Consider the following 25,769-nt stretch of genomic DNA (forward strand, 5'->3'; position numbering starts at 1 on the left):
CCTTTTTACCCTTTGGTAAAACATTAAAATATCTCCTTCTTTATGCTGTTCCTTTTGTCCAGAACACCCACGTCTCTCCCTGGCCCATGCCTAGTAGTAGGCCCTTCACCCTACCATGAAAAGCCCTGTTTACTCCTTGTCGTGAGCTGCCAGCCCCCACTGTTTTTTTTCCTTGGACAACTTACCAAGTCAGCAGAATAGACAAGCACAAAATACAGCGTGATCTGCAGTGCTGCACCGGTGCAGGGAGAGCAGCTGCTCCTGTTGGGCTCTGTGTACCTGCCCAAGTGCTTCAACACCTCCCAAACAGCTGCAGCTGTGCAATATCGGCTGTGGTAACTGTAAGGTTAGAGAACCCTTCTAAGGTTGGCCAACTCCTTTCCCAACTAAAACTGACAAGCTTTACAGAAGCTGGATTCAGAAGAGTTATTAAAGAAAAAAGAGAAAAAGAAAAAAACAAGTGAGAGAAAAATCCCAACTTTTTAGTGTGTACAACAGAGGCCAATGTAAGAAAAGGCCCAGAAGACAGTAAGGACAGTAAAACAGAACTAAGACATAGTAATGTTTCATTTTATTTGATAGAAATTCACTTCAAAAATATGATTAACTATATACATTCTTATATATGCTGTACATAGTTACATATACAAAATGTACATAAGCATCCTTCTGTTACATTTTATAGATGGTAGTTAATAACATGAGCTAGAACTAACGTATTTCATACCTGCTTTCTTCCTGATCCTATCTACGAGGAATTGTTAGACATGAGAGATGAAAAAGGATAGCAAATCACTTAATTTTTACCCCAGCCCCCACAAAAGCCTTCTCCCTGATCTACAAGGGAACATGACTTCTTCCGTTGCCTTTTCAACTTTCAGAGGTTAAAAGTCAGCTGCTTCTTTGCTGTGGACATCTTGAGAGTTGCAGTTTCATTGCCTTAAGAATGTTTTCTTCTTTCCAATTTAATCGTGTCCTTAAATACCTATTTTATTTCTTCTTCTCTGCTCACATGGCCCTGGGCTTTCTAATCCTGTGCTGGCTATAGTGTTCATTTCACTAGGAAATCTTTCTATTCTCTTTTCATATCAGTATCTCTTTTTTGCATTAATATACAATAGCTTTCTCTGCTCGTTTAAAGCAGTTTTCCCTCAGCTGTCAAGGTGAAAGGAAGGGGATTAGGACTCTTCATATACATTCTTTTGGTATTACTTTAAATAATGCTTTTTTCTAACTAAGGGGAACTCTACTTGTATTCTTCAGAACACGTTTATATTTTTTAATTACTGCATAACATGCATATATCTTATAATATCTTAAATTTAAAGATATTAATATGCCTTCATTTCTTTTCTAAACTGTGGGATTTTCATTTGTTTGAGAAAAAAGTTCTCAGGGTTCTATCTCGGTCCACTGTTGGACAGTACCCAATATCTAGTACCATTTAGGTATTATTTCTTTTTTATTTTATACTACTTCTTAATCTCTGTTGAGAATGTGAACTGGTATGAAATACCTTCAGTTATTCCTTGTCTGAGTTTCTGAGATCCTGTCCTCAACTCTGGTTGGGAGAGGGCGCTGGTGAACTGCTTGAGAGTTGAGACTCCACCTTAGAATTAGTGGGCTTGAGACACTCCTGCTGACCCTCTGGGGTGGGAGGTGGAGGAGTCAGGCAGCTGTCACTTTGCTGAAGTTGTGCATTAGCAGCTGGTGAATCATCATCCTGCTGGTCTTGTGTACTGGGAGGAACAGCCGAAGAGATGATGCCCTGAGGAGCAGCTGTTGAACCGCTGTTGAGACAATTTATAACTAAGTTTGAGATATTAACACTAAATGTGCAGTTAGTACTGTTCCTAGTTTCTGAGCTGCAGAGTTTGTTTATTAGCTAGTTAAATAGTTTTCTTCATTGTCACACTCCCCTTTCCTTGTTTCACCTCACCCTTACGGATCTGAGATGGTGACTTGTCTGTCTCGTTGGATTTGACTCCAAACTTCTTCTCTTGAATTGTAATTGTATTCTGGGGAAAGGGGGAGAAGGTGGGCAAGGAAGAATTAGCAGCAAGGGAGGAGATAAAGGTGTAGTATCACCAGTTTTAAAAGTTAGTAACTTGTGTGTATAAGTGGTTACTAAATATACTGAACAACAGAATTTTCTCGACCCCTCTCTGTACTTCATTGCTGGAGGGTGAACTGCAGGAGTAACAGTGAGATTATGAGCACTTTTAAATTCTCTTACTTTTCTTATAGAGAATATATGTGTCATCTGAGTTAAAGGAACCACTGCTATTATCTTGATTACTTACACCGTGCTTAAATGTTTTTACAGTGAGGAAATTCTTAACAGCTGTAAAATGAATCCACTATAAATCCATTCTAATAAGCATCTGTTCAAGAGAGATTATGCAGCCAATATGTTAATTTTTTTCCATGGATGTTAGATGGGATTTTAAATAAGTACTGATCAATAATAGATATAAAGACATGTTTAAAATATCAAGTTTAAATTGAAGATCTATAGGCAGTATTAAAAAACAGTCCAGAATTGTTATAGTATAGTCAAGACCTTCCCGTCAAGGTTTCGGGAATATTGTGTACATGAGAAGACTCAGAAATTAGCAAAATTTATGGATCCATCTGATGAAGATAAAGATTTAAAATTTAAAATATTTAAGATTTAATACTTTCAAAGAAGATAAAGTCTGTGTTTCTGGGCTGTTATTTTTCCTGCCTGTGTCAAGGACAGGGAAAAATACTACAGTGAATCACTGCACACTGTATGTTACAAATACAGAGGACCTTTGTTTTATGAAGTCTTCTCATCTCTAGAATAAAAGTGTTAACATGATAAACTTTATTTTAGCCAGGCCAGTGCATCTGTTTATTGTTTCCAGATGGGAAACCTGTGTATATGGATTCTTCCAACAAATACTCTCTAAGTATTTCTCAAATAGTCATTCACAGACCATGGAGTCTGTGAATGAGTCTCCACTCCATGGAGTGGTCCATGGAGTACTACCACGTGGCTTAGAGAGGAATTTTAGTAGTAAAGCACTTCTACTTTTCAAACAATGGTGTCATAACATAGTCAAATACCTTGGGGTGATTTTGTTTGTTGGTGGTGTTTTTGTGTTGTTTTTATTTTGTTATGAAGTGTTTTACAGTTGCAAATATGCAGGAGATGATTGAACCAGGAAAAAGAAAAATGTTACTGCAGTATAGAAAGTCTAAGTAAGGACAAATCTCTCTTCCCTGTCTTCCTATTTTAATCTATTCTCCTGTTCCTTGTTCACCTTTTATCCTGTTCCTGAGGAGAGGCTGAGAGAGCTGGGACTGTTTAGCCTCAAGCAGATTTTACTATGTGCATTAATGTCTGACTGGGAGAGTGTAAAAAAGATGGAGCCTCTTCTCAGTGGTGCCCAGTGGCAGAACCAGAGGCAATGGGCAGAAACAGAACACAGGAGGTCCTGTCTGAACATCAGGAAATGCTGCGAGGGTGACCAAGCACTGGCACAGGGTGCCCCGAGAGGTGGTGGAGTCTCCATCTTTGCCGATACTCAGCCAAACACGGCTCCGAGCAACCTGGTCTAGGTGACCCTGCTTTGAATAGCAGGGTTGGACTAACCAACCTACAGAGGTCCCTCACAGCCTCAACCATTCTGTCATATGTGCATTAGCTGACTTCACCAGCAATTTTAGAGTAGTTTCATTCACAAGGTAAAAATGCCCATAATAAGTAGAATGTTATTTAATAATTCCTCTGCCCCAATAATTTAGACTCTTCTGCCAGTGAATGATTGCTAATTTAGCTCTCCTGTGGTACTTTTATCAATATGTACAAAATAGGTGTGATTTTCCTTATCTTCACTTGTGGGTTAATTGGAGCAAAACAGGTGACACGAAAATGGAATTGACTGGTCTCTGGAGAGCCAAAGAATAATAAGAAAAGTAAGTAATGCCAAATCTAAAAACAGATATATTCAGCAAAACAACTCTATATGTTTCCTTCTGTATTCTTTTCCTGTAATTTAATAGTCTTGTACTGCTTTGTCAAGAATCAATAACTTTTTTGTGCTGTAATGTTAAGCTTCTGTGTTACATACTTTTTGTACAAGTTTATGGAAATATTTATCTACTTGGTAATGCATATATGAATATGCATTTTCATTGTGATTTTAAGAGTGTTTTTGGGTTTTGTAACTACGGAGTAATATATGAAATTACACCTTACAGGTTATTTTTTTTTAAAAAAAACTTACCAAAAGCTTTGTTTCTGAAAAGCACCTGAGTTAAGATCTTTGCTTAAAATTGGCTTCTTGGTGCAATTGTTCAGTTTTTGTCCCATCATTCGCCTAATTAAAGCATCATCTGTGTTTGGAAACAACTGTTTTGTGATTCCTGCAAAATAAAGAGATCATATGAATGAGGCCTCCAAATCAGGGAAACAAGAGATATGTGATCTAAAATCCATTTCTTTCACCTTATAAATTTCCAGCTACTTCAGCTTCAGATTTAGTTACTTCCCTGTCTTTACAACTGTTTCACAGATTTTGCAGATGCCAGCTCTTGCTTTTCTCTGTGCCTTCCATATTGCTGTGCCTGCTTTTGGCAGACTCGAAAGGAACTCCAGGGCCACAAGGGCTTCCTGTAATGAGTGATTTGTGTTTGCTAATCCTCCCACCCTTTGTTCTGTTCTTGATCAGAGAGTCCTTTTCCTACCCTCATCAGTCCTCATGCCTCTGAATCTTACTTTTTTTTTTTTTCATTAATTTTCATTTGCAGATGATGTCTCTTTTTCTAAAAATTTCCCTTCTGTTTTGCCTGGCTAAATTTTCTGAAAGCAATACTAACAGGACTCAACATGAGGAATATGATTCCTGCTCCTGTCTTCTCCATCTTCCCTCCCCTGGATTTCCCCACCCTTTATCATTTCATTTTATTTTGAAGTCCTACAGTTTCCATTTCTTTAAATAATCTTATCTGCTAACTCATTTTCTACAGTCCTAGAACTCCCAGCCTTCCTTCTAATGTTTCTTTTTCTCTTATATAATGTTGACACTTTTCAGTTTGAATTCCAGTGTTCTCTTCTACTTTAACAGACTTCTTTGATTTCTCTTATAGGCTTTGTCACTGAATGCTCTGCAGCATGCTGTATTCCATGTCCTGATTATCTTCTCTGCTTCCCTTTTCAGTTTTGCCTAGATCCTTCCCCAGAATCCACTTTTAGAAAAGTCACTGGTAGCATTTAGAATCATAAAATCATTTAGTTTAAAAAAGACTATTAAATTCATTGAGTCCAACCATTCTTCTCAACCAGTGAAATCCTTTTCATTTTTCTCATACAGCATTCTGAAATTGTCTCATCTTACTTCCTCTAAACATATTTTCACTATCTTACACACTGTTTACTTTTATCTCTCTTGACTTTGGGTCTTTTTCTCTAGCTAAGTTCTTAAGGAAAAGAGGTTTTTGCAACTGATAACTTTTGAAACAGCTGTCCAACTTCAACAAAACTGGACCAGGGTATAGGAACTGGAGTTAAGCTGGAAAGGGAACCGAGAGAAGTGGGGAAATCCTAGGGAATGGCAATGGAGAAGGGATAACAGATTTAGGCTATGTTGTTCAAGTATTAAACTATAGGTGTGAATGCAATAAAAATCAGGCTTCGTGTCCTCACAAAATACTGTTTTGTTAAAGCTGCTACTTCCATCTGAAATTCTCTTTCCTATGCATCAAATATTTTCTGCCTTAAACCTCAGCATAGAACAAATTTTATTTGCTTCTCTGATCACTATTCTTGTCTTCTGTACTTATTGTCTCCTTTTGCCTCTAGCGCTATTTAAAATGTCAGAATTCATAACATTCACTAACTTCAGAACACAGCAGACATAATTTTAAATTTGATCCAAGTGTGTCCTCTTTTTGCCTTCCCTTATCCGTTATCACCATGCTCCAAATTTGATTGTCATAGATTAACCTTTCAAAGGCTAAAAAATTCACAATATCACTGTGCCTGAGCAGGTACATAAATAAAACCTGCAAAACTCACACAGTAGAAATACTACTACTTAGCATTTCACTGACAGTATTTGTAACAGATGGTTTAAAAAATTATGTAGCTGGAGAAAGAAATACAAAACAGTCCATCACCTGAGTAGACCAGCTGTTAAGCACTACAGCCCCTCCCTCAGAGAAAGCCCCCTGTCAAGCCAGTGCCACATTGAGTAATGTTAAGAAGTCATCACCTATGATTTCCTGAACTTCATTCTGATTCATAGCTGGTTTTGCCGCTTTATCCTTTGAAGAGGAGGACTTTGCACCTGTCAGGCTGTGTGTAGCCATGTATTCATGTGTATAAAGTGCTTGCATCAAGTCATTTATAAATTTTTGAGGTTTGCTTTTGTTACAAAGTGCGATCTGCCACTTTTCGATCTTGAACTGGAAAACAAAATTGGTCATAAGCATAACTATTGCAGTTTACTAGAAATATTATATAGTATTATTGCTGAAATATCTTTTTAATTTTCTATTTTTAAACCACAATTTCAGAAGTAATCTCTGCAAACCATGTGCTTGAGATTAACACTAAACTTGCATACCACTCAGCATTTGGAACTACAGATACACCTTAGCTTTTTTTCAGAAGCATTGTGGCGCAGACTAAGGACCCCATCCACCCTAGAAAACCCTTCACCAAGCAATCCTTATTACTCACTAGTGGAGACAGGACATGTTCAGACATATCAAAATCCTTCCGCTTGCACTCCATGCAGGCTGGCTGTGGTCCAGTTCTGGCATGGTTTCTGTACAGCCTCAGTAGCATGGCACTATGCCCAAGCTAATATTCCTGCCTCTGAGCACACATGCCCTAAGAACAGTGACATCTGGTACTGAGCTTTGACAGTGCCTTCTACACACAGCAGTGGTAAAGCCTAAGAATTTGAACTCTCCCAATCAGCAATTTTGAGCTACCTCTTTTAAGTAAGGCAGGTTGCTTAGAAAATTAGGTCTTTTTATTTCTTTGAAAATGTTAGGTCAAATTTTGTATATTACAATAAGCAGTCAAAACATCTTTAGAATACCTTGATAATTCTAAATAGACTTCTTTGGGTTTTAGCTCCCCATGACAACACACGAGAATTATTTGAATGGATTAACATGACCCAGTGCATAAGAATGTTTATGTAAATTGTGCATGCAGAAGCTGAAAGTATTCTTTTGGCTGCGTCTTGATTTTTTTTCATGTATAGCTGTTGTGCCTCAGATTTCTCAATCATGTTCTGTTATAATTACAGAGAATAGGAGAACTTCTTTACTCAGTTTCTCCATATACTTGTATTTTTCTACTTAACTGTAGAAACAATACCAGCCTCCATTTACAAATTAACAATTTAAACAGACCGTTGGTATTTTTCTTAGATTCTATCTCTGAAATGCTACCATTCCCCTTTGGCATCCAAACCATTAGACTGGAAGTTATCCCTAGTATTTTCTTCATGCATTCCACATTCTGCCCTTAGACACAGATGTGCAAGGTCACTGAAATTAAAGCAAGTTTCAGAGTGTACAGGATGAAACCTAGTACTTCGCATGGAAAGAGCCTTCTGCTCAGAAGGAGCTCATTAGTCACGTCATCAACAGAATGATGACAAAATGATTTTTCCTGATGCTATTTTTTATATTTGTTGTACTATAACAGTGAAGTTTGTACTGTATAAACTTTTAATTTTTGTGCCTGAAATTGCCTTTTAACTGACCTGTTTTTCGGTCTGTTGCTCCTCATCTTCCACATTCAAAGTTACTGGTGAGCTGGAGTTACTATGCATAGCTGCATAGGAATCTGCTAATGGATTGTGAGATGCCTTCCAAACAGCATGTGAGTGCAGACTGGACGTAGATGATGTCACTCCTCCTTTGAGCAGTGCTTCAGCCATCCCTACCAGTTCCTCAAAATGAGTGACTGCCTGTGGCAAGACTGAAATCAGACAGAAAGTCAGGGGTAAAATAGTAGTTGAACCTTTCAGACTCTAATTGCATAAGCATGTATATTTTTGCAATTAGATTCCTGTCATAATGCAAAAGTAGTCAGCAAAGGCTTTTCAACATACTGTTTTCCTCTTCTTCCAAATGCTTTCCCATCATTCTGCTGTCCCCACCCATGAAGATCAGGCCTTAGTTTCTAGGATAGATCATTTCTGTGCAAGGCTAAGGGGAACTATTAGTTTATGCCCATCATGGCACTAAGCAGACTATTTCTCTTTTTACTATCTCAAAATCTCTACAAGTCTGTAAAGCTATTGAATATGGGCTAAGTAATATCTGATGCTTTTTTCTTCAAAGAAGTTACATAGACTGCAGAGACTTCTCCATTTTTTTAATCTATAAAGAATATGTTTTAAATAACCTTTTCTCCAAGTAATATTTATTTTCAAATATAAACTTTTATTAAGTCCATTAAGAAAAATCAATTCGGAAGAAAAAGGATCCAAGGGATGATGGATCAGCAAGATACAGAATCACTAAATTACAGAAAATTGTAGCAATCCAAAAACTCAGAAGGGTATTTGCAGAAAAGGAACTGCTAGGATTATGTAGCAGGCCGTGGACAACAGGAGCTAAGGGAAATTCCATCATCTAAGGACCAGACAAGACCCAATGATATTCAACCATGTGCATTGTCCTATCTCCAGCAGCAGGATATGGAAAGACTTTGTGATGATGCTATCAGTCCATGCAGAAGCCCCTTTGTTTTTTCCCCTCTCTTGTAATCCTTGTTTTGGGAAATGATAACCATCCTCCCCCAGGTGTAATCCTGGTTACTGGAAATACTAATCCTCTTCCCCCCACATGTAATCCTGGATATGGGAAATGCTAATCAATTGGGTAGTCCCCTAGTTGGCATAACCTGACCTCCTCATTAGCATATTCTGCCCTCGAGACCCTGTGTGTGTTCAACAAAGATTCCAGTTTCTACCCCAAAATTGAGATTGTTTTAGTTTTTGGACCTTTACAGCAAATACTGTAAAAGACTACTACAAGTGCTTAAGATGCAAGAAAAATGGACTTAAATGTGTGAGAAAAGTTGTCAGACACTAAGAAAATGCTTACAAATAATATTTAAAAAGGTGGAGATGAATGATTCAAACCAAGATGAATAACATAATGGAGTCAGGTGGGCAATGAACTGATAAGCAGTTGCAAAATCATATGACAATAAAAAAATCAGATACTAGGCTGTCTAGGGATGGCATGGTGTAGCTGGCAAGGGGAGGAGCAAATCCTCTTTAAACCTTAATCAGTCACTCATGTTTTGAAATTTTGGATTTTGTCTTGGCTGCGCCAGAGTAAGGGACAGGAACAAGTGAGAGGGGCTTCAGAAATTATCACTAAGTGATCATTTATATGGATTATTATGGATATTATTATGGATTCATTTATAGAAGAACAAAATGGTTCACCTCTGGGAAAGGATTAAATTTGGTGCACCTGGAACTAACTCAGATTATCAATAATGAAGAATTACAAAAGTAATTAGAAATTAAATCATTCCAGAATAAACAGAATTCCAGCAGATCAAGAAAAACTGCTAATAAATAAGGTTAGTTGGACTGGTCAGTGAAGCGTTTGAGCTTAGCCGATGGTTATATGCAGCTTTTGGAAAGGTTCTCTTGAGAACAACTGACAGGATTTAGACAGATTTTTCCATTTCTAACTCTATGATTACATGGCCTCCGTGTAAGATAGTAAGTGCTGCTGGAATTAAATGTTGCCATGTATCAAAGACTTTGATGCTAATGGCAGGCCTTGATCATGTCAGGTGTTTGAGCATCCATAATTTCCAGCCAAATAGCCTCTTATAAATCAAACTACAGGCTTTCCTTTCATCAAAATACTCCTGATTTTACCTTGAAGCATCACCAGGGACTGCCTTAGGCGGCAGTTTTCTCTCATGGTGTCTGTCAGCTTCCTCTTGAGACTTTTAATTTTGGCACACAGTTCTACCTTGGACAGTTGAAATAAAGGCTCTTCATCATCACTGCTGCTTTCACTATACAGAAAGTTGCTTTCTGAATATGGTTCTCTCTGAAAAAAAAAACGAAACAGCCATGCTATCTAGAGCCACGACAACAGAAAATTAAATCATTGAAACTAACATTAGAATATCTGGCTAAATCAAAGCATTCTCTTGTATAAACAGATTGTATAAACAGACTGAGTGCATTTTAATAAAAGCTGTTACTGAACATAGATATTACTATTCCTATTACGATTAAAAATGAAAGATCAGTGTAATATGTATGTAACTGTTACGCACCTTTGTCTCTGTTCTCCATTCATCAGTTTTCCAAGGTAGCATCTTTTAGACTTCACTAAACTTCCCTGAAACAAAACTCTTATGCCCCTCTCAACAAATACATTTCAATTTGCTTTTGCTTAAAACATTAAAATTGCTGAAGATGGATGTTTACCTGTTTGTTAATTAAAGATGTTTCAAGTTGACTCAGGATGTTGGCAGGAGCAGATGCCTGCAATGATTTCTTTCTTTTTATATGTTTCCTCATCTTCCCCTGTAAACAAGTGCATAACAGTGCCTTTGCATTCCTATAGAGCCTTTCAATACAGTATCTCATAGTATAACATAAACTTTTATTCACTGTGCACTTGACAGTATTTTTAAAAAATATGTATGTAACTTTTTGTTAAGTTTTATGTTTTTCTTCCCTACATTTTGTCACTGTGGATCTTGGCAAAATGCAGAGCTCAGAAGACCTGGTCTCTTCCCTTTTTTACGCACTGGTCAGATTTCTGTCTTACGGGAGAAAATGTAATGGAGTTACAGAGCATCCATGTCTTGAATAACACTCTTTTTAAATAGCAAAGGACAAAATCTATTGGCCTAACTAATTACTCTGACAGGTTATTGTGCTGAGGTACCATGTGAAGACTACCTGTATTCCTCCTACCTTTACCATACATGTTTTGTGTGTTATATTGTGAAGAATCAATAGTTACAGTCTATTTCATTCCTTTATGGGCCTACCAATATCACACACAAAAAGACAGAAACTCACCTGTTCGTTATCCAGATCACTGTCCTCACTTTCTGAGAATATCATTTCTATCCTCTTCCTCTTGCCTTTTCCAAGGACTTGTATTTTTGTAATTTCATCTGCTCGCAGTATCTTTTGCATCATTTCCACCAGCTCCTGGGGATCATCTGAAGTGATGGGAAAAAAAAGGCCAAAGGCCAACAATCAGGTAGTAATACCTTACAATTAGATTTTGTATCAGATAAATGCTCTGGAACTGCACTCACCACTCATATACACAACTTTCACCAGGTGCTTTTCTGTCTTCCTTTCTCCCACAGGCCAGTTTACTAGCACATGCTCATTTGGCTTCAGAAGTCTTTCTAATTCATTGTCATCACTGGGAAGGTCCTGTATCCATGAAGTCTCTCCAATTTGCAGTGAATTATCATTTACAAAATCAAACAGTGTGAATTTTTTCATTGTTAAGTGGTTTTCTTGTCACACAGACACCTCCTGCAGGATAACATAGGAAAAATAGCAATTGCTGTGTCACACCACAGGAATATTACAAAAGCCCCAGCCAACCCTCATTTTCCTGGATATTGGTAATTACCTTGTATGAAAATATCTGGGCTAAGAAAATGAAAACTAGCCAAACAAAGAGTTCTATCTCCCTTGAAAGATGGGAGATGGTCAATACTTGTACATCTGCTCATTACCTGTACATCAGACAGTTGCCTCCAAAATTATGCACAGAAAACAGCTTTCACTTGCAGAGCCCTGGCTTCCATATTACTACTATGCTTAATCTATCTCTGACTGTGATCTCTATTACTACTGCATTTGCCCCAACAGAAGTTTTCCATCCAGCCTCTGACTAAAAGATATAGGTGCGATAAAAACTTTCCCTAGGATGAAGGAAAGTACTAGCTATACATATTATTAAGAGGGATGTCAGACTTCCAGGGCTGTATTAATCATGGACAGAAAACCAACCCAGAACTACCCAGAACAACTGACTGGGTGAGGTATGACACATCGTGGCAGTGGAAAACTTGACATACAAAAGAAATGACAGGCTGAGGACTGGAAGAGAGCTGTACTGCTTCATGAAAAATAATAGCAACAAGGAGAACCCAAACCCAAATATACAGCTAAATCATTTGTTTCATAAAACAATACTTTTAAAGCAAAGGAACATTTCTGGGCTTTTTAAAGCATTGAAGTTCTATACCAGGAGACAGGAAAAGTAATAATTTCCTAATTAAGCTGATATGCCTTTCATGAAAGTGTGAAATGTAACATACATTATGACACTCTACTGGAAATGTAAGTAGTTCATCTAAGTGTTGCTATTATACTCAGAGAAGATATTTTCTACTTTAAACTTATTAAATCAGATAAAACAAATAAAAATAGAAAATCTGATTTTGTCAAACCTAGATCTTTCCAGCAAACATATGGTCAATTTATAGAGGTGAAGTACTTTTACAGAGCGGAAAACTCATGAATTCCCAGATGTGACAGTGTGATTTGTGATCTACTTGGCCTCAATCAGTCAAAAGCAAATTTAGTGCCTCATGCAGAGGCTGTCAAAAGGTAACTCAGAGCTAGAAAGGAAGAATTACATGGGGCTGTTATGTCAAAGTGAGAATGTCTAGCTGTAGTGCTCTACAAAGCAATGTCAATTCGTTTGCAGAAGCCCAGCTATTCCCCAGGTCTCTCTGCTACGCCTCAACAGAGCTGGCTTTCCACACACCAGTGGACTGAATTTGCAAAAGACAGCTGCAGTCTTGTCAACATGTTTACTGATACAATGAAGCAAGCGTAAGAAATCACCATTAAAAAGAGTATTAAATCATGCTTTTATGCAGAATGTGTTGAGTGTGATAGCAGAGGGATTGTTAAGATTGTTCCACTGAAGAAAGGAATTGCTATTAATTTTCTTTAAAGTGTTAGACAGACCAGGAAACATCCATCCCATGTAAATTCTGGAAAGTAGCCTGAATATCTCTGCCTAGCATGAATCACCGGAGGCCTCATTCTACTACTGATCCATGCCCTCTGGATCCTCATACCACAGACAGGGATCATTCAAATGAATAAACATATAGACAAAGCAAAACCCAATGGAACAAAAAGTTTCAACACTGATCTCACTAGGGACAGGTGAGGCCCGAAATGAAACTGCATGTTTTAACAACAAAATATCGGATTTAAACCACCTGGTGTACGTAATCACACTGGGCATCAGTATTCTTCCTTCTTTTTCAAAATGCTTTTGTGTGTATACCTCAGTCAGCTTAACATTTCTCATCTGGCTCAGAGATGTCACTTTCTGCCTCTGATCAACCCAGCACAGCAATCCCCACTCCCTAGTTCTTCAATTCTCAAATAAAGCACTTTGAGCTTTCCCTCCTTGGCCTTGGCAGTTGCGAGTTACTTCATCACCCTCCTAAAAGCCCACATAAAAGCAACAGAATTGCAGCAAAGCCGGAGCTGCCAGCGTGCTAAGACTAACAACTGATTGACCGACTTCTATATTTTTTTAATGTTTCCCTGCAGTCCTCTAACAGTCTGTCTGTTGTCTCTCGTTTTGTATCAAGACAAATATTCTTTGAGCCATGGGACGTTCTTCTGTTCTAAACTTGTACAGGGTTAGCAAGTTAGCCCGGATGCACTGAATACACAGGCTGTTCACAGCATGGAGGGCACGTGTTGATTCCCCAAGGCACTGGGGCTATTGACGTACACACTGTGCCAACACTGTGCACCTCAGTAGCAAGTCCAACAGCTTTTGGAAGGTATCAGACTTGTGTACATTGTTAAACAGACTAATGGAGTCAATGGACATGTGGACTTCTGAATGCTCAAAGCCCATGACAGCAGCCTGGTAGACGCTGTGAAGCACACAGACAACAAAATTTCCTGCACAGTCTTTACACCAGGCAAACACCTGGATCCATGAAAACCCATCCTGCCACTCCAAGCTAAGGACAATTTTTACTATGGTCATGGTAGGACTTGGAGCTCAGCAATTTGTCTACATCATCTATAAAGCTCTTCTGAGCTGCCAAGATTCTTGCCTGTGGTGGGAGGGTGTAGTAGTAAACAACTAAACTGATTTCACTAAGGACCTTAACAGCTGCCATGCTAAAATGTAAGTTACACAGTATGCTGAGAGAAATAAGGAATGGATTTCACAAATAGTCATGGAGGAGGCATGGCATCAATCCACTCCTTGAGCTCCCAGTAGGAGTCTGAAAGCCTCCTGTCAACTTTGTGAAGCTTGTGCTCAATCCTGTTGTTCCTGCTGTTGATTAAGGGACCAAGGCAGGAAAGCAGTTGTGGGGCAGCAACAGTGACTGGCCAGGTCCCCTTTCCTCTGCTGCAGCTCTTCTGGGCACCAGCCCAACTGCTTGTGTTATGGGTAAAATGATGAAATAATTACATTGCCAAATAAGAGGAACAGAGTGCGGTAGTTGATTGTTAGTATTTTTCTGTTACAGAGCGATGGCTTCAGCTCCTGCAACAGACATTAATCAAACTATGTCTTTTCACAGAATTTATTGTGACAATCCATGGGCTCTGGGGATAACACCTAACTGTCTGCTGGCATCATCTCTAGCCAGTGATTAAAGGGAATGGAAAGGTAGAACAAAATGTCACTAATAAGGGAAAGGAAAACACTTTACTTTCCAGAAGTCCTGCAGTGTTTTCTCACCCTGTTCTCCCACTGGAGTCCATATGAACCTTGGGTGAGTCAGGACTGCTGGAAATGCATCTCTCCTCTAAAGGGTTTTATTTGCCAAAACAGATCAAAGGCAAAATATACTATATTAACATCACAAAAAAAAAAAAAATAAATCTTGGGGACTGGCATTAACCTTACCAGATTTCTACTGCCTTAAAAGTGAGAGGTTGTCTAACCACATTTGGCTCAGTCAAAGCAGAAAGGGAGGTGATTCATCTCACCCTAAGACATGTCTAAAAGACAGCAGATGACTTACTGTCTGGGAGAGCCTCTTTCACTCCATTGACTATTCAGTGACTATGGGGTTAGGTATGTCTCCTTACAAAGCTGGGCTGATCCAACCTATACTATATTAGCTTTTTCTATTTTTGAATAGGTTTTGGATAGTAGTATAGAATCCAGTAGACCTTCTGCTATAGGGAGCCAAAAGGATGGCATACGAAATCTGTATCTGGTTCTCTGTTTTAAATCTCTATAACACAGTTCTGCAAGTCATCAAGTAAGATTTCTGACACTGAATGCTTTGTTCAGTGCTTTATTTGGAGGATACAAAATCATTCATGAGCATTACCCCATGTGCAGCTACTAACCACAGAGAAAATTATATGACCTTTGAAAGTCACTTCTGTTTTGCAAGTTATTCAATTCTGCTATATTCTCTATTTGAAAACACTAGTTACTTATTTGAGAAGTACTGAAATGTAAATCTATGATTTTTCACTGTTCTAGGTCATTTGTAGAAGGGGAAAAAAAAGGAAGGAGCCATCTAATTTTAAAGTTTTGAAGAGGAAACATTAATTAGACTCTTAATTTTTACAAATATGTTAATACCTCACATCCTGCACAAATGCTATAAATTTGCATACATAATATTTTTATTAAGCAACCCAAAAAGCCAGAACAACAACAACAACAACAACAAAAACCCCACTAAAATCCACAAAGGTCGTTTAAAGACATATCTCACCCTTTGACTGACTTACTCTGTTCCATTCAGCCAGAGAGCTGGCAGATGGCATGCTGAGATCATTATTTCTCTTTCCTTTCAGTAAACACAGAGCAAAATATTACATGTTCACAACATGAGATTGTATACCCACTCGATGGGTCTGATTCTGATGGCTTAAAACAGGGCTTTGCCACTGGTTTCAGCAAGTCAAGGAACCGTACCACAGCCATGCAACACAGATATATAATTGTCTGACTTGCTGCAGAGTTGCTTTAAGTCAGTAAGAACTGATGAGGCTGGTTTGAGGAAAACACGAGATGTGCCCCTGCTTAGTTTGCACCTGGCTCTAGCAAGACATAAGGACTGAATGATGCCTGGGGTGGAGGTCTGACACCCAGTGTTGTCTCAGTGAAGCACAGGAGAGCACCCACATCTCTGCACCAGCCTTTAGCCTTCTCTCCACTGAGCATAACCAGTGTTGTTATAAACATGGTCCTTTAAGGAGATAAGGATGTACTCAAAGACTCTCTGGTGAAGATCAGACAGCCTTTACTGCCACCTTAGTGGATGGAGGAGGACCGTATGTGTATGATAACCATCAAAACCCCATCTACAACATAAAAGAAGAGGGGTCTGGGGGCAAAAAAAGAAAAAGAGAGAGAGGGGGAAACACCTCTGCTTGCTTGGGATTGGTTGATGGATTGTGTCTCTCCTCCTTCCCTGGAGGGATGCCTCTAGGTGAGCTTTGTGCCTCCAGCTAGTGTTGCAGCAGACCTGTGAGTATTTTTTTATTTATATCTATATCTATATATCTATATCACTAATAGATCTCTGTTACTATATCTTCTGTAGCAACATACATTAACATTCTGTGGTTAGTACATTTATCACTGGCAATCCTGAACCTGCCTTCCTAATGCTTCAATAAACCATACCATTGGTGAATCTGGATTGCGAAAGTTCTTACTGAACTCAGCCAGATTTATAGTATCAAATCAATAAATTGCAGTATGTGCAAATCTATGATCATGGAAATTTATATTGAACATGACCAGGCTGATAGTGCTGAATTGGTTCTAATCAGAAATTAAGCCCTGCCACACCCAGTTCTTCCGATTTCTAAGGAACAGCTGTAATGCAAAGGAGTTTATTTTCTGCCAAATTTCTACAGCCTCAGTAAAGTTAGTACTTTATTATGTACTAAGATTTTATGTTATCTACTGTCTAAGTTCAGTCTTCAATAATCTCAGTTTTCCTTTGCAAAAAAAACCCACAAACAAACACCGAAAACCCATTTACTGATCTTGAAATTAATCTACCTCATACAAAACTATTTATTTCCAATTCAGCGTGATAAGTGGTAATCACAGATTTGATTTGTGTTACTTAGATTGTGGCATTTTACAGTGAACTTGTCAGGACATTAAATACAATGTCAATGTAAAACTCGGGCTTCACTGAAGTCTCAAAATTCTAAAGTGTATGATGGAAAATATGATCATATTTAAATATGTTACATGCCCTGTTGTAGGTTCTTATCTTATTCCTATGAAATCAGTGTAAGATTTACTAATTAATTCAGTGGAATTAGGCACTATCAGAAGAATGCAAAAGTGTTGTTACTGCTCAAGAGATTTACCGTGCAATATCTTAGTCATTTTATGGGAAAATATGATTCAAAAGCACAAATCTGCTGCTCTCAGCTGAGAAATACAGATTTTCCAGAATCATCAGTATCACTGTGTTCCAAATTCAGCTGGGAATCTGGGGGAGCATCTATCAAGACTAAAAGTGCACAGAAATGATCCCACTTGTCTTTCAGTGGAAGGATAAAACTGATTTATTCCTGATATCCAACAGGTCACTTCCTGACTGTAGATGACTATCCTGGTTCGACTAGCTATGAAATAATCCGAGATACTTTTCTGAAAAGTAAAAGTATGGTAAAGCAACATCTCTGACCTTATTTATGCAGATCATCTCCTTGACTTCAAAGCCTCAGCAGCATTCACAACTCACAGGATTATACAGAGAATTTGGCACAAATCTTGTACCACATTCCAAAATGCATTGAGTGACCCAAGGAATTCATGAGGACGTTATTATTTTTCACAGTAGTGCCCTCCATGCTGTGAGTTTTAGCAACCTAGATGTTCTATAAAATAACATTAATATCTAAATATGCCAAAGCCTTTTGTAGTACTGTGGCTTAAGTTGAAAGCCTGAAGAAGTTTATTGGTAAAGCTCTGATTTTTGCATCAAACCATTAGGAAAGGATGAGTAATGAACTTCAAGCAGGTATATTTAGTATATCTGGAAGTCCTAAACTTCTGTTCTAATGAATAATTTATTCAACTAACAGTGAAACATGGCACTCATTTTAGTAAATTTCAAGATAGCAACGTAGCATCATTATTGGGCTTTCAGTACAGGATTCAGTTCTAGACTGAGATGCTTACATTTGCACCAGGTATCTAAGTTATCACTATAATCACTGGAGATCTAGGGGATCAACTTGGCTTCCTAAACATGCATCTAGCATCAGTGTCATTCTGCTTGGCCTTCACCTGCCACTCCAGAAGTGCAAATTTCCCCAGGGTATTCCATCACAGCGGTCACCCTTTTGGAGATGTCTCAGCCTTCAGCAACTCCAACAGTTGTAAAGGTCAAGTCTCTATTGAACACAATTAAAGCTCCCTGGAGAGCAATTCAGCATATTTCAAATGCTGTAGGGTTCAATTCAGTTGCCTAAAAATAAATGCATGGTGCAATCTTAGATACTATAAATTATTATGCCTGGCCTCCAGCTGTCTCTTCTGATAGGCACAGACTTCACAGAGGGCTTAGACCCTCCTCCAGGCTTATGAGGGTGGTTACTAACTGCACGCATCTCAAATAGCACCAAACACATAAATTCAGGGAAACAAATTGTTCTCTGGGCCCTGATGATGAAATTGAGCTTAAATAGGAGCCTAGATACCTCACATGCCTATAAACCACACACATTTATTTATCTGTATTTTAATCCCACACTTAGTGAAAGATTCACATAAAGGTAACAAGATGCCAAATAACAAGATGCAGGAAGTTATCTTAATTCTATATCACAGGTATATTTATTAAATATACACACAGCTATCTTTATTAAATAGCTATTTCACAGCTGACAGATGGAAAGCTAATACTCGCTTCAATTTGTTTGTTCACAAATGCCATGCACAACGAAATGTATTAATATACAGACCAACAAAAAAATCACTTTATTTATTGAATTGGATGAGATACCTAAGGTACCAGAGTTTGAATAATCACATGAAAGCTCCTTCCATGCAGATTAATTTATCTAAACACTTAGAAGCAGTAAGTAGCCTGGAAGGAGAAACAAGTCAGCATGGCTTTGTAAAGTCAAACACTTGGCTGTACTCATTATAACCTGGCTTGGGTAATCCAACACAACACTTCCAAATGATAAAGACCAGTGACGCACTCACTTATTTTGTCTAAAGATGTTTATGGGAAGGCGAGTTTCACCACAAGCAAATCTGTGCTGACGTGCAAAACTGTGCTTGCTCTGTATAGGAGCCCAAGGAGTCAAATAACCTTTTCCTAAAAGGCTGAAAAAATATTAGGCATACTTACCATATGCAACTAATGTACTTTCAAATTGGATTTGTTCAAACAAACCCACTGATAATCTGATATGAGAGTTTATAAGAGGATGTATCTTACTCTTTTTATAAGATGGCAGAAGCTATATATTTCATGCTGCCCCAAAGTACCACTATTTGTGGCATTCTCCCTCGAAAACCATAGAAGTCAAATAGCAGCTAGAAAATTCCAGGCTTGATTTTTGATCAGTATTTAATAACCTAACAGCATCTTATCATCTCTACTTATATGTCTTTATTGGCTGTCATGGGTGAGTGATGATAGACAGGAAGTCATGCCTAGTTAATACTCAAAGTGCCCGCTCTTTTACTCCAAAGCTCTTCCTCAATTGCTCTGGTTTTGCAGCATTTTGGTAGGTAGGAGGGGAAAAAAAATCTGCATTACTATTAAAGGTCATGAGCTAGAAAAAGAAACATATATGTTGTCCTTTTTCTTCAGGGAATATTACTTCAACTAAGAGTAATTCTGCATGCACTTAGGAGAATTGACAGTGAGGCATCTTCCCTGCAAGGACAAAAACCTCAAAACTTATTAGAGGTAATTTTTCCCTTCCTATAAAATCAAATGTCTTTTTACTGTATGTAGTTCAACCTAACTTTATAAAGTAATATGAGTGGAATGACCAGTGTTGTATATCAGCCTGAAGCAATCCTTAAACAACTTCTAATTATATACACAAAAACACTAATGAAGTTCAATTCCCTCTGGGATGTAAGGCCACATTCAGATTGACAACTGCTACATTCAACACTGCCAAAAATGAATACAGAGCAAATTTTACCCAAGGACAAAGGGGCACACTGCTGCTGTAATAATAAAAAAAAAAAAAGCGCCATAGGAGCTTCAGCAGTATATTTCCATGTAGGCTCAAGATCAGCCTCTCTGTCTGCAAAGTCAATTTATGCCCACAGAATTCCTGCCAGCATTTTTCTAGCAACACTCTAAGCCATGAGTGTACAACTGCATGGGTCATTCTCCATTTGATTTACATTCAGTCTAATAAACAGAGGGAATTAAAATATGCAAGTTGTGTGAGTTGATGAACTCACAAAATAAGGACAACTACCTCTACGTATATAAAGCTGGCAAGAAATTGGTTTTACATGGTCACCTAAGACACCTGCAGATGGCAAAATGTTCCAGTCATGGAGAGGTCTAGTCTGTAGCACTGGAATCACATTTTGGTCTTGGGTAAATCACACAACCATTCTAGTTCACCTTCTCCTTTTAAAGGATCTGAAATAATAATACACATTTGCCTAACTTCAAGGGTATTGTGAGAATTAACTAATGCTAGTGTGCCCTCCAAACATGCAAAGGACTGTATGGAGCAAACGATTTAACAAGTTTTGCAGAACAAAGATTTGCAATAACCTTGCCGAATTTAGAACATACTATTTCACATAACAGATTTTTTTGAAATGGAATGTCTGTATCAAGCTGGAAAATGTTATTCTTTCAGCTGAAGAAAATATTTTATAAGCTTTAATTGTCTACCAGAAACTTTCACATCATCTTCTCATATGGTATGTTTAAGCTGCTAGGAAGCACACTGAGGGCAGCATGTAATCCGTGAGTAGAATTTCAAGTGGGATAGTCAATTATTTTATTGAATCAAGTTGGTAATACTCAGACACTATTACGTTTTCTATATTTACTTTGCTTGCTTCTTTAGTTTTTACTGTATTTTCTTTGGTTCCCATTTGATTAGAAAAAAAACAAATATTTTGTTAAGAAGTATTAGATGATTAGAGAACCCTTGTAGCCAGGTAAGTAGTCATTTAAGCAGAATATTTTACTTAATTATAATTAAATACTACAAACACAGTCCTTAAAGCATAACTACAAACCAGTGAAAGGAGATGATCTTACCCTTTCACTTACTCAGCAACTCTTCTGAAATCATCTCATGTATCATCTCCTATTCTTATGTCCACATCACCAGATCCATCATGTGACCTTTTTCCTTCAGCTCACTGATACAGGGAGTCTTACAGTTACAAAATGAGGTCTGAGACTGAGGTTTGCAGGAGCAGAGAGGTGCCTTCGCAGAGTTGCGGAGTGCCCTTGAATCCTGCAGCTCACATTGAGGGAGGTCAGCAGATCTCTGCAGACATGGTTTCTCACCTAAATTATCAAGGAATATGCACTGGCCCAGAGACTGTACTGCAAGTCTGCACGCAGGGCAAGGGTAAGGGAAGAACATATCTCTGCCTTCAGCCTTGCTGGGCAAGACTGCTAAGTCAGAACAGGTTATCATGAAAGACTGGCTGAAAGAATATTTGAGGTCAACACTGCCTTGTCTCCCTGCAGGAGAGCTGTTGCTGCTACAGCACATTCCCTGCTCAACTCTTACACTGAACGGCAGAAATATGACATAATTTTCATGCTGTTTCCCTTCCTCACACAACTTGGGAAAATAGGTAAACTCCATCCAAGAGCAACTGCAACCACAGAAGCATCCTCCTGATCCTTTCCACTTGCAAGTGTTTGTTGATCACCTCTTTTCTGTGGATTCTCTGAAGCAGAACTTTCCTTTTTCATCCCTCTGCTAAATACTTATCACCACCTCCTCCCTCAGCATTGCTCAAGTAAAACGCTGCTTCCCAGACTCCTGCCAAAAACGTCAGCTGTGCCAGTGACTTTGTCAATGCTCTGTTTGCCTGTGATCCCCATCAAAACAAGCATCTGCAGGACACTAAGTCCCACCTGCTAACACCTCTGCAAAAGTGCAGCTACATTATGTGTACTCTGAAATGGTAGCAGGACTCCTTACTTATTGCAGGATCAATAACTGCCTTCTTAGATTATAAAACACTTAATTCCAGTTCTCAACAACTTCTGACTTCCCCTGCCATTCCACACACTGTTATCACAGTTAGTCTCAAGACTTTGTTACCTTCTTTTACTTCCTCTTCTCTGCAATAGCTTCACCTCCAGGATTCTCCTTCTGAGGTCAAATCTCAGCTGAGAGGTTTTGTTTTAACCTTCTCTCTTCATTTCTTTTCTCTTCTCTGTTTGTCCTCCTTAAGATTCAGGAAAAGTTTAGGAAAAACATTCCATAAAGAAGCTTAAATTAAAAGTGCTATACATAAAAAACTTCTTTTAATTTCTCTTTATTACTATCTGGGGTAAAAAATTCTACTCACATATAGTTTGCTTATTTTTAATGTGAAATAACTTCAGCAACTTAAACTTTATTCACCATGGAAGTAACATTTTAACCATGCTACCAAACCCTGCGGTATTTAACACACACAGAGCAGTAATGAATATAAAGAAAGCCATAGCAGCAGTTTGGTATACATATGAGACAGTTGACTCAGAAGCCTGTAGCAGCAGCTCTCTGAAAAATCATGCATGTCAGCATTTCTTGTACTAAACTGTACTCTCTTTTGCATTTGAAAAAATAAATTAAGCAGTTGTCATGAAATTTATTATATCCTTTTGGAAAAACAGTATCCTCAAGACACCAGTGAGCTCTAAGTCTTAGAAGGGAAAAGCTATAAACCTTAAACTAAGGAGCTAACACTAGAGATTCATCTGTCAGATGATGCACTGTTTCATGAGAACAATGTGAAAAGAACCATTCCCTCTCAGTTCTCTGCAGTTTAACATGCAGCCACTGCCATGCTACATTTGCTCCATCATCCCATTCTGAAACACTAAAACAGTGGAGACACTGAAGGTCGAAAAGTTTCCTCCTGCAATATCCTGCAGCAGGGCACTGCAGCAGGGCAGTGCCATGCCAGCAGAATCACACAGATTTGCTTCATGTTTCAGTGAGGTAACATGAACTGTTTGAACAATCTCCAGGTAATCTGCATTAAAACCATTCTACTGCAGTGTACTGCGGTATTAGGAAAGATTTCAATATCGCACCATGTGATGCAACACAACCTTACAGCACTTGGCAGTTCCTAGGCAGTGATGGAAAGCTTTGAATCGATGGCTGCAATGTAGCAACTTTCCATTTTACAAAGTAATATGACAGACTATTTTGGCTCACTATGTTAGGGTATAGCATGAAATGATACAAAATTCCTGGAATAAAATATTACAGACCTAAAAGCCAATTTTTTTTTTCTTTCTTTACTTGCCCTCCCCAATTCGGTATCATGAGGCTCTTTCAATGATAATGGACTTCCTTAACTGTAAGGGTACAGTACACTGGTACAATGTTATTAACTCAGTGATAAATTAGTTTTGCTAATCTATAGATTATTTTTCCTGTTCTTATTTAAGCTACCACAGATATGTCTCTCTGTCCTTCCAGGTTGCATATTTTGTAATTTAATTTAAATTTGCACATATGTTTTTCATATATAGTTTCATGGCAGTCATATAAAGCTGTAACATTTTAATGTTATTTCAATATTTACACAGAGATTTTAATTAGTTCTATAAAGTTTTGGAAATGTTCCTCAGATTTATGTAGTGACATCAAAGATGCATGAAAAGCACAAGAATTTTGCCTTGAATGAACCTTTTTCACAAGGGACACAGGCAAATGCCATATTGCAAAATGGTACCTGGATATATTTTCAGCAAATGATTTTTTTTGTGCATGTTTAACAGTGTTGAGAGAGTCTTTGAAAGTCTGGAGCATCACAGTAACAGCCACAGAGGTAGCAACGTAGGTGAACTCCTGTTATCATCTGCATTAGCAACCTGCACATGCACATGCCAGGATTTCGATGCTACCTGCGATGCCTTAGCTCCGGCCCGGCGGTACGCGAAGGGCACGGGCTGCAGCGCGTTGCAATTTCCTGCAATGAGAGGGTCCCTGCAGGTGCTGCTCTGTCCAGCCTCTGCGCCAGACAGCTTCCCCGCGGCTTTCATGTAGGACACGGCTGGGAGAGTGTGCAAAGCACACACGGCGCGGGGGGCGAGGACAGCGCGGGCACCGCCGGTGACAGCCCTCTGCGGGGCCGCGTCCCGGAGCGCTCCCGGGGCCTCCCTTACACAGCTGTCGCCTAAATCCCGACATCGGGGACACGGGGCAGCACCGCACGAGGGCCCTGGTCACCTTGTCAGGGTGGACCTCATTAATGCTTCCCAGTCCCTTCCCCCACTACAGCTTTGCCACGAAACCCGCTGCGATCGGCACCTCGGGTCCAGGGTCCACCACAGAGCCCCTTCCTCCGCCAGCGCCCACAGACCTGGGCGGGCACTCGCTGCCGCCCCGCGCCCCTCAGCCCAGGCCCCTCTTTCCCCCGGGGGTCCCCCCGTACCTCGCACCAGCCATTTTCCGCCTCCCTCTGCCGCAGCTCCAGCGGTGATGTCACCGGCCGTCCCGGCCGAGTCCCCGCCGCTCGGCGATCCTTCCTCCCTCCCGGCACCGGCGGCACCTTCCTCCTCCTCCTCCTCCTCCTCCCGCCGCCCCGCCCCGCCGTGCCGTGCCGTGCCCGCCCGGCTGCCATGCGGCGCCCGGCCCGGCCCCGCCCCGCCCGCCGGTGCCCGCGGGCGCTCCGGCTCTGCCCGCCGCTCTCCCCGCTCCCGGCAGCCGTGCGGGCGCCGAGGGGAAGCCCCACCGCAACCATCACCGCGGCGGCGGCTGCTGAGTCACGGCCTGAATCTCATCCCGCTCCTCCTCCTTCTCCTCCTCCACCTCCTCCTCCTCCCCCGCGCCGCCGCCTCCCGCCCGGCTGCCGGCTCCAGCAGCGCGGTGCCGGCGGCGATGCCCGCCCCGCTGCCGGGGGGAGAGGCTGCCCGGCGCTGCCCGGCCCCCCGCCGCTCGCCGCAGACCCGCGCACGCACAGGGGCAGCCGGGCGCTTGAGCCATGATTGCCGCGGCTTTCCTGGTCCTGCTGAGACCCTACAGCATCCAGTGCGCCCTCTTCTTGCTCCTGCTGCTGCTGGGGACCATTGCCACGATTTTATTCTTCTGCTGCTGGCACCGCAGGCTCCAGAAAGGGAGGCATCCCATCAAATCCGTCTTTTCAGGTCGCTCAAGGAGCCGAGGTAAGAGATGCTGCCAGTCCCCGAGGGCGGCGGGGGGTGCTCCCGACCCATCCCGCGGTTTCTGCCAGCGGAGGGCCGCTCTGCCTCGGTTTGGCCGGGCAAAGGCTTTAAAGAAAATTCAAGCCGAGCCCAGGACTGCGGCAGCCTTGTCTCCACCCATCCCTTAAAGAAACGTCGGCTAGCGGGAGCAAGGTGAGGGGATGGGAAACCTCCCAGCCCTCCCCGGTCTCTCAAGTGCAGCAGAACTTTATGCTGAACTTCTTCCCGATGAATTAAATATAAATGCCGGGCGGAGCTGCCAGCTGCGCCGGGAGGGCCAGACCCGTCCCGAAGTGTGCGCCAAAGGGCGAGCGGCGGGGTAAACCCGTTAGCCGGAGCGAAATGCGAGGGGGAGCTGGTGGAG

At 40.2% G+C, this 25,769-nt stretch overlaps 2 protein-coding genes across 21 annotated transcripts in view; one reads left to right on the plus strand and one right to left on the minus strand.

Moving 5' to 3' along the window:
• Positions 1 to 549: 549 nt before the first annotated feature.
• BEND6 (BEN domain containing 6) lies at positions 550 to 25,249 on the minus strand. 4 transcript variants are annotated; one of them, XM_064650297.1, is made up of 10 exons: positions 25,163 to 25,249; positions 22,302 to 22,428; positions 11,315 to 11,543; positions 11,070 to 11,215; positions 10,467 to 10,565; positions 9,903 to 10,080; positions 7,755 to 7,972; positions 6,243 to 6,435; positions 4,257 to 4,395; positions 550 to 1,790 (listed from the first exon to the last, which is right to left on the minus strand). In XM_064650297.1, exons 3-10 carry the CDS (start codon positions 11,508 to 11,510, stop codon positions 1,556 to 1,558), a joined length of 1,404 nt encoding a protein of 467 aa, XP_064506367.1. In that variant the 5' UTR covers positions 11,511 to 11,543; positions 22,302 to 22,428; positions 25,163 to 25,249; the 3' UTR covers positions 550 to 1,555. The 4 variants fall into 4 exon arrangements, with proteins under 4 accessions (XP_064506367.1, XP_064506366.1, XP_064506369.1 ...); XM_064650296.1 differs by lacking the exon at positions 25,163 to 25,249 and adding an exon at positions 24,637 to 24,776; XM_064650300.1 differs by lacking the exons at positions 550 to 1,790; positions 25,163 to 25,249 and adding exons at positions 1,822 to 2,018; positions 24,637 to 24,777.
• Positions 25,186 to 25,769, plus strand: part of DST (dystonin) — a 311,288-nt gene continuing 310,704 nt past the window's right edge. For all 17 annotated transcript variants that reach the window (XM_064650251.1, XM_064650255.1, XM_064650253.1 and 14 more), the window contains exon 1: positions 25,186 to 25,366. In XM_064650251.1, coding sequence (XP_064506321.1) covers positions 25,186 to 25,366 — 181 coding nt within the window. The remainder of the gene's footprint in view (positions 25,367 to 25,769) is intronic.

The sequence above is a fragment of the Pseudopipra pipra genome, chromosome 3 (assembly GCF_036250125.1).
Source record: "Pseudopipra pipra isolate bDixPip1 chromosome 3, bDixPip1.hap1, whole genome shotgun sequence".
In the NCBI taxonomy this organism is placed as follows: domain Eukaryota; kingdom Metazoa; phylum Chordata; class Aves; order Passeriformes; family Pipridae; genus Pseudopipra; species Pseudopipra pipra.

Bases quoted from the DNA above. Each gene is read 5' to 3' on its own strand.
- BEND6 (XM_064650297.1), bottom strand. From the start codon at position 11,510: ATGAAAAAATTCACACTGTTTGATTTTGTAAATGATAATTCACTGCAA. The intron at 10,081-10,466 runs GTAAACATCCAT...TTTTTTTTTCAG, and splicing joins CATCTTTAATTAACAAACAG to AGAGAACCATATTCAGAAAG. The intron at 7,973-9,902 runs GTAAAATCAGGA...GTCTGATTTCAG, and splicing joins GTCCCTGGTGATGCTTCAAG to TCTTGCCACAGGCAGTCACT.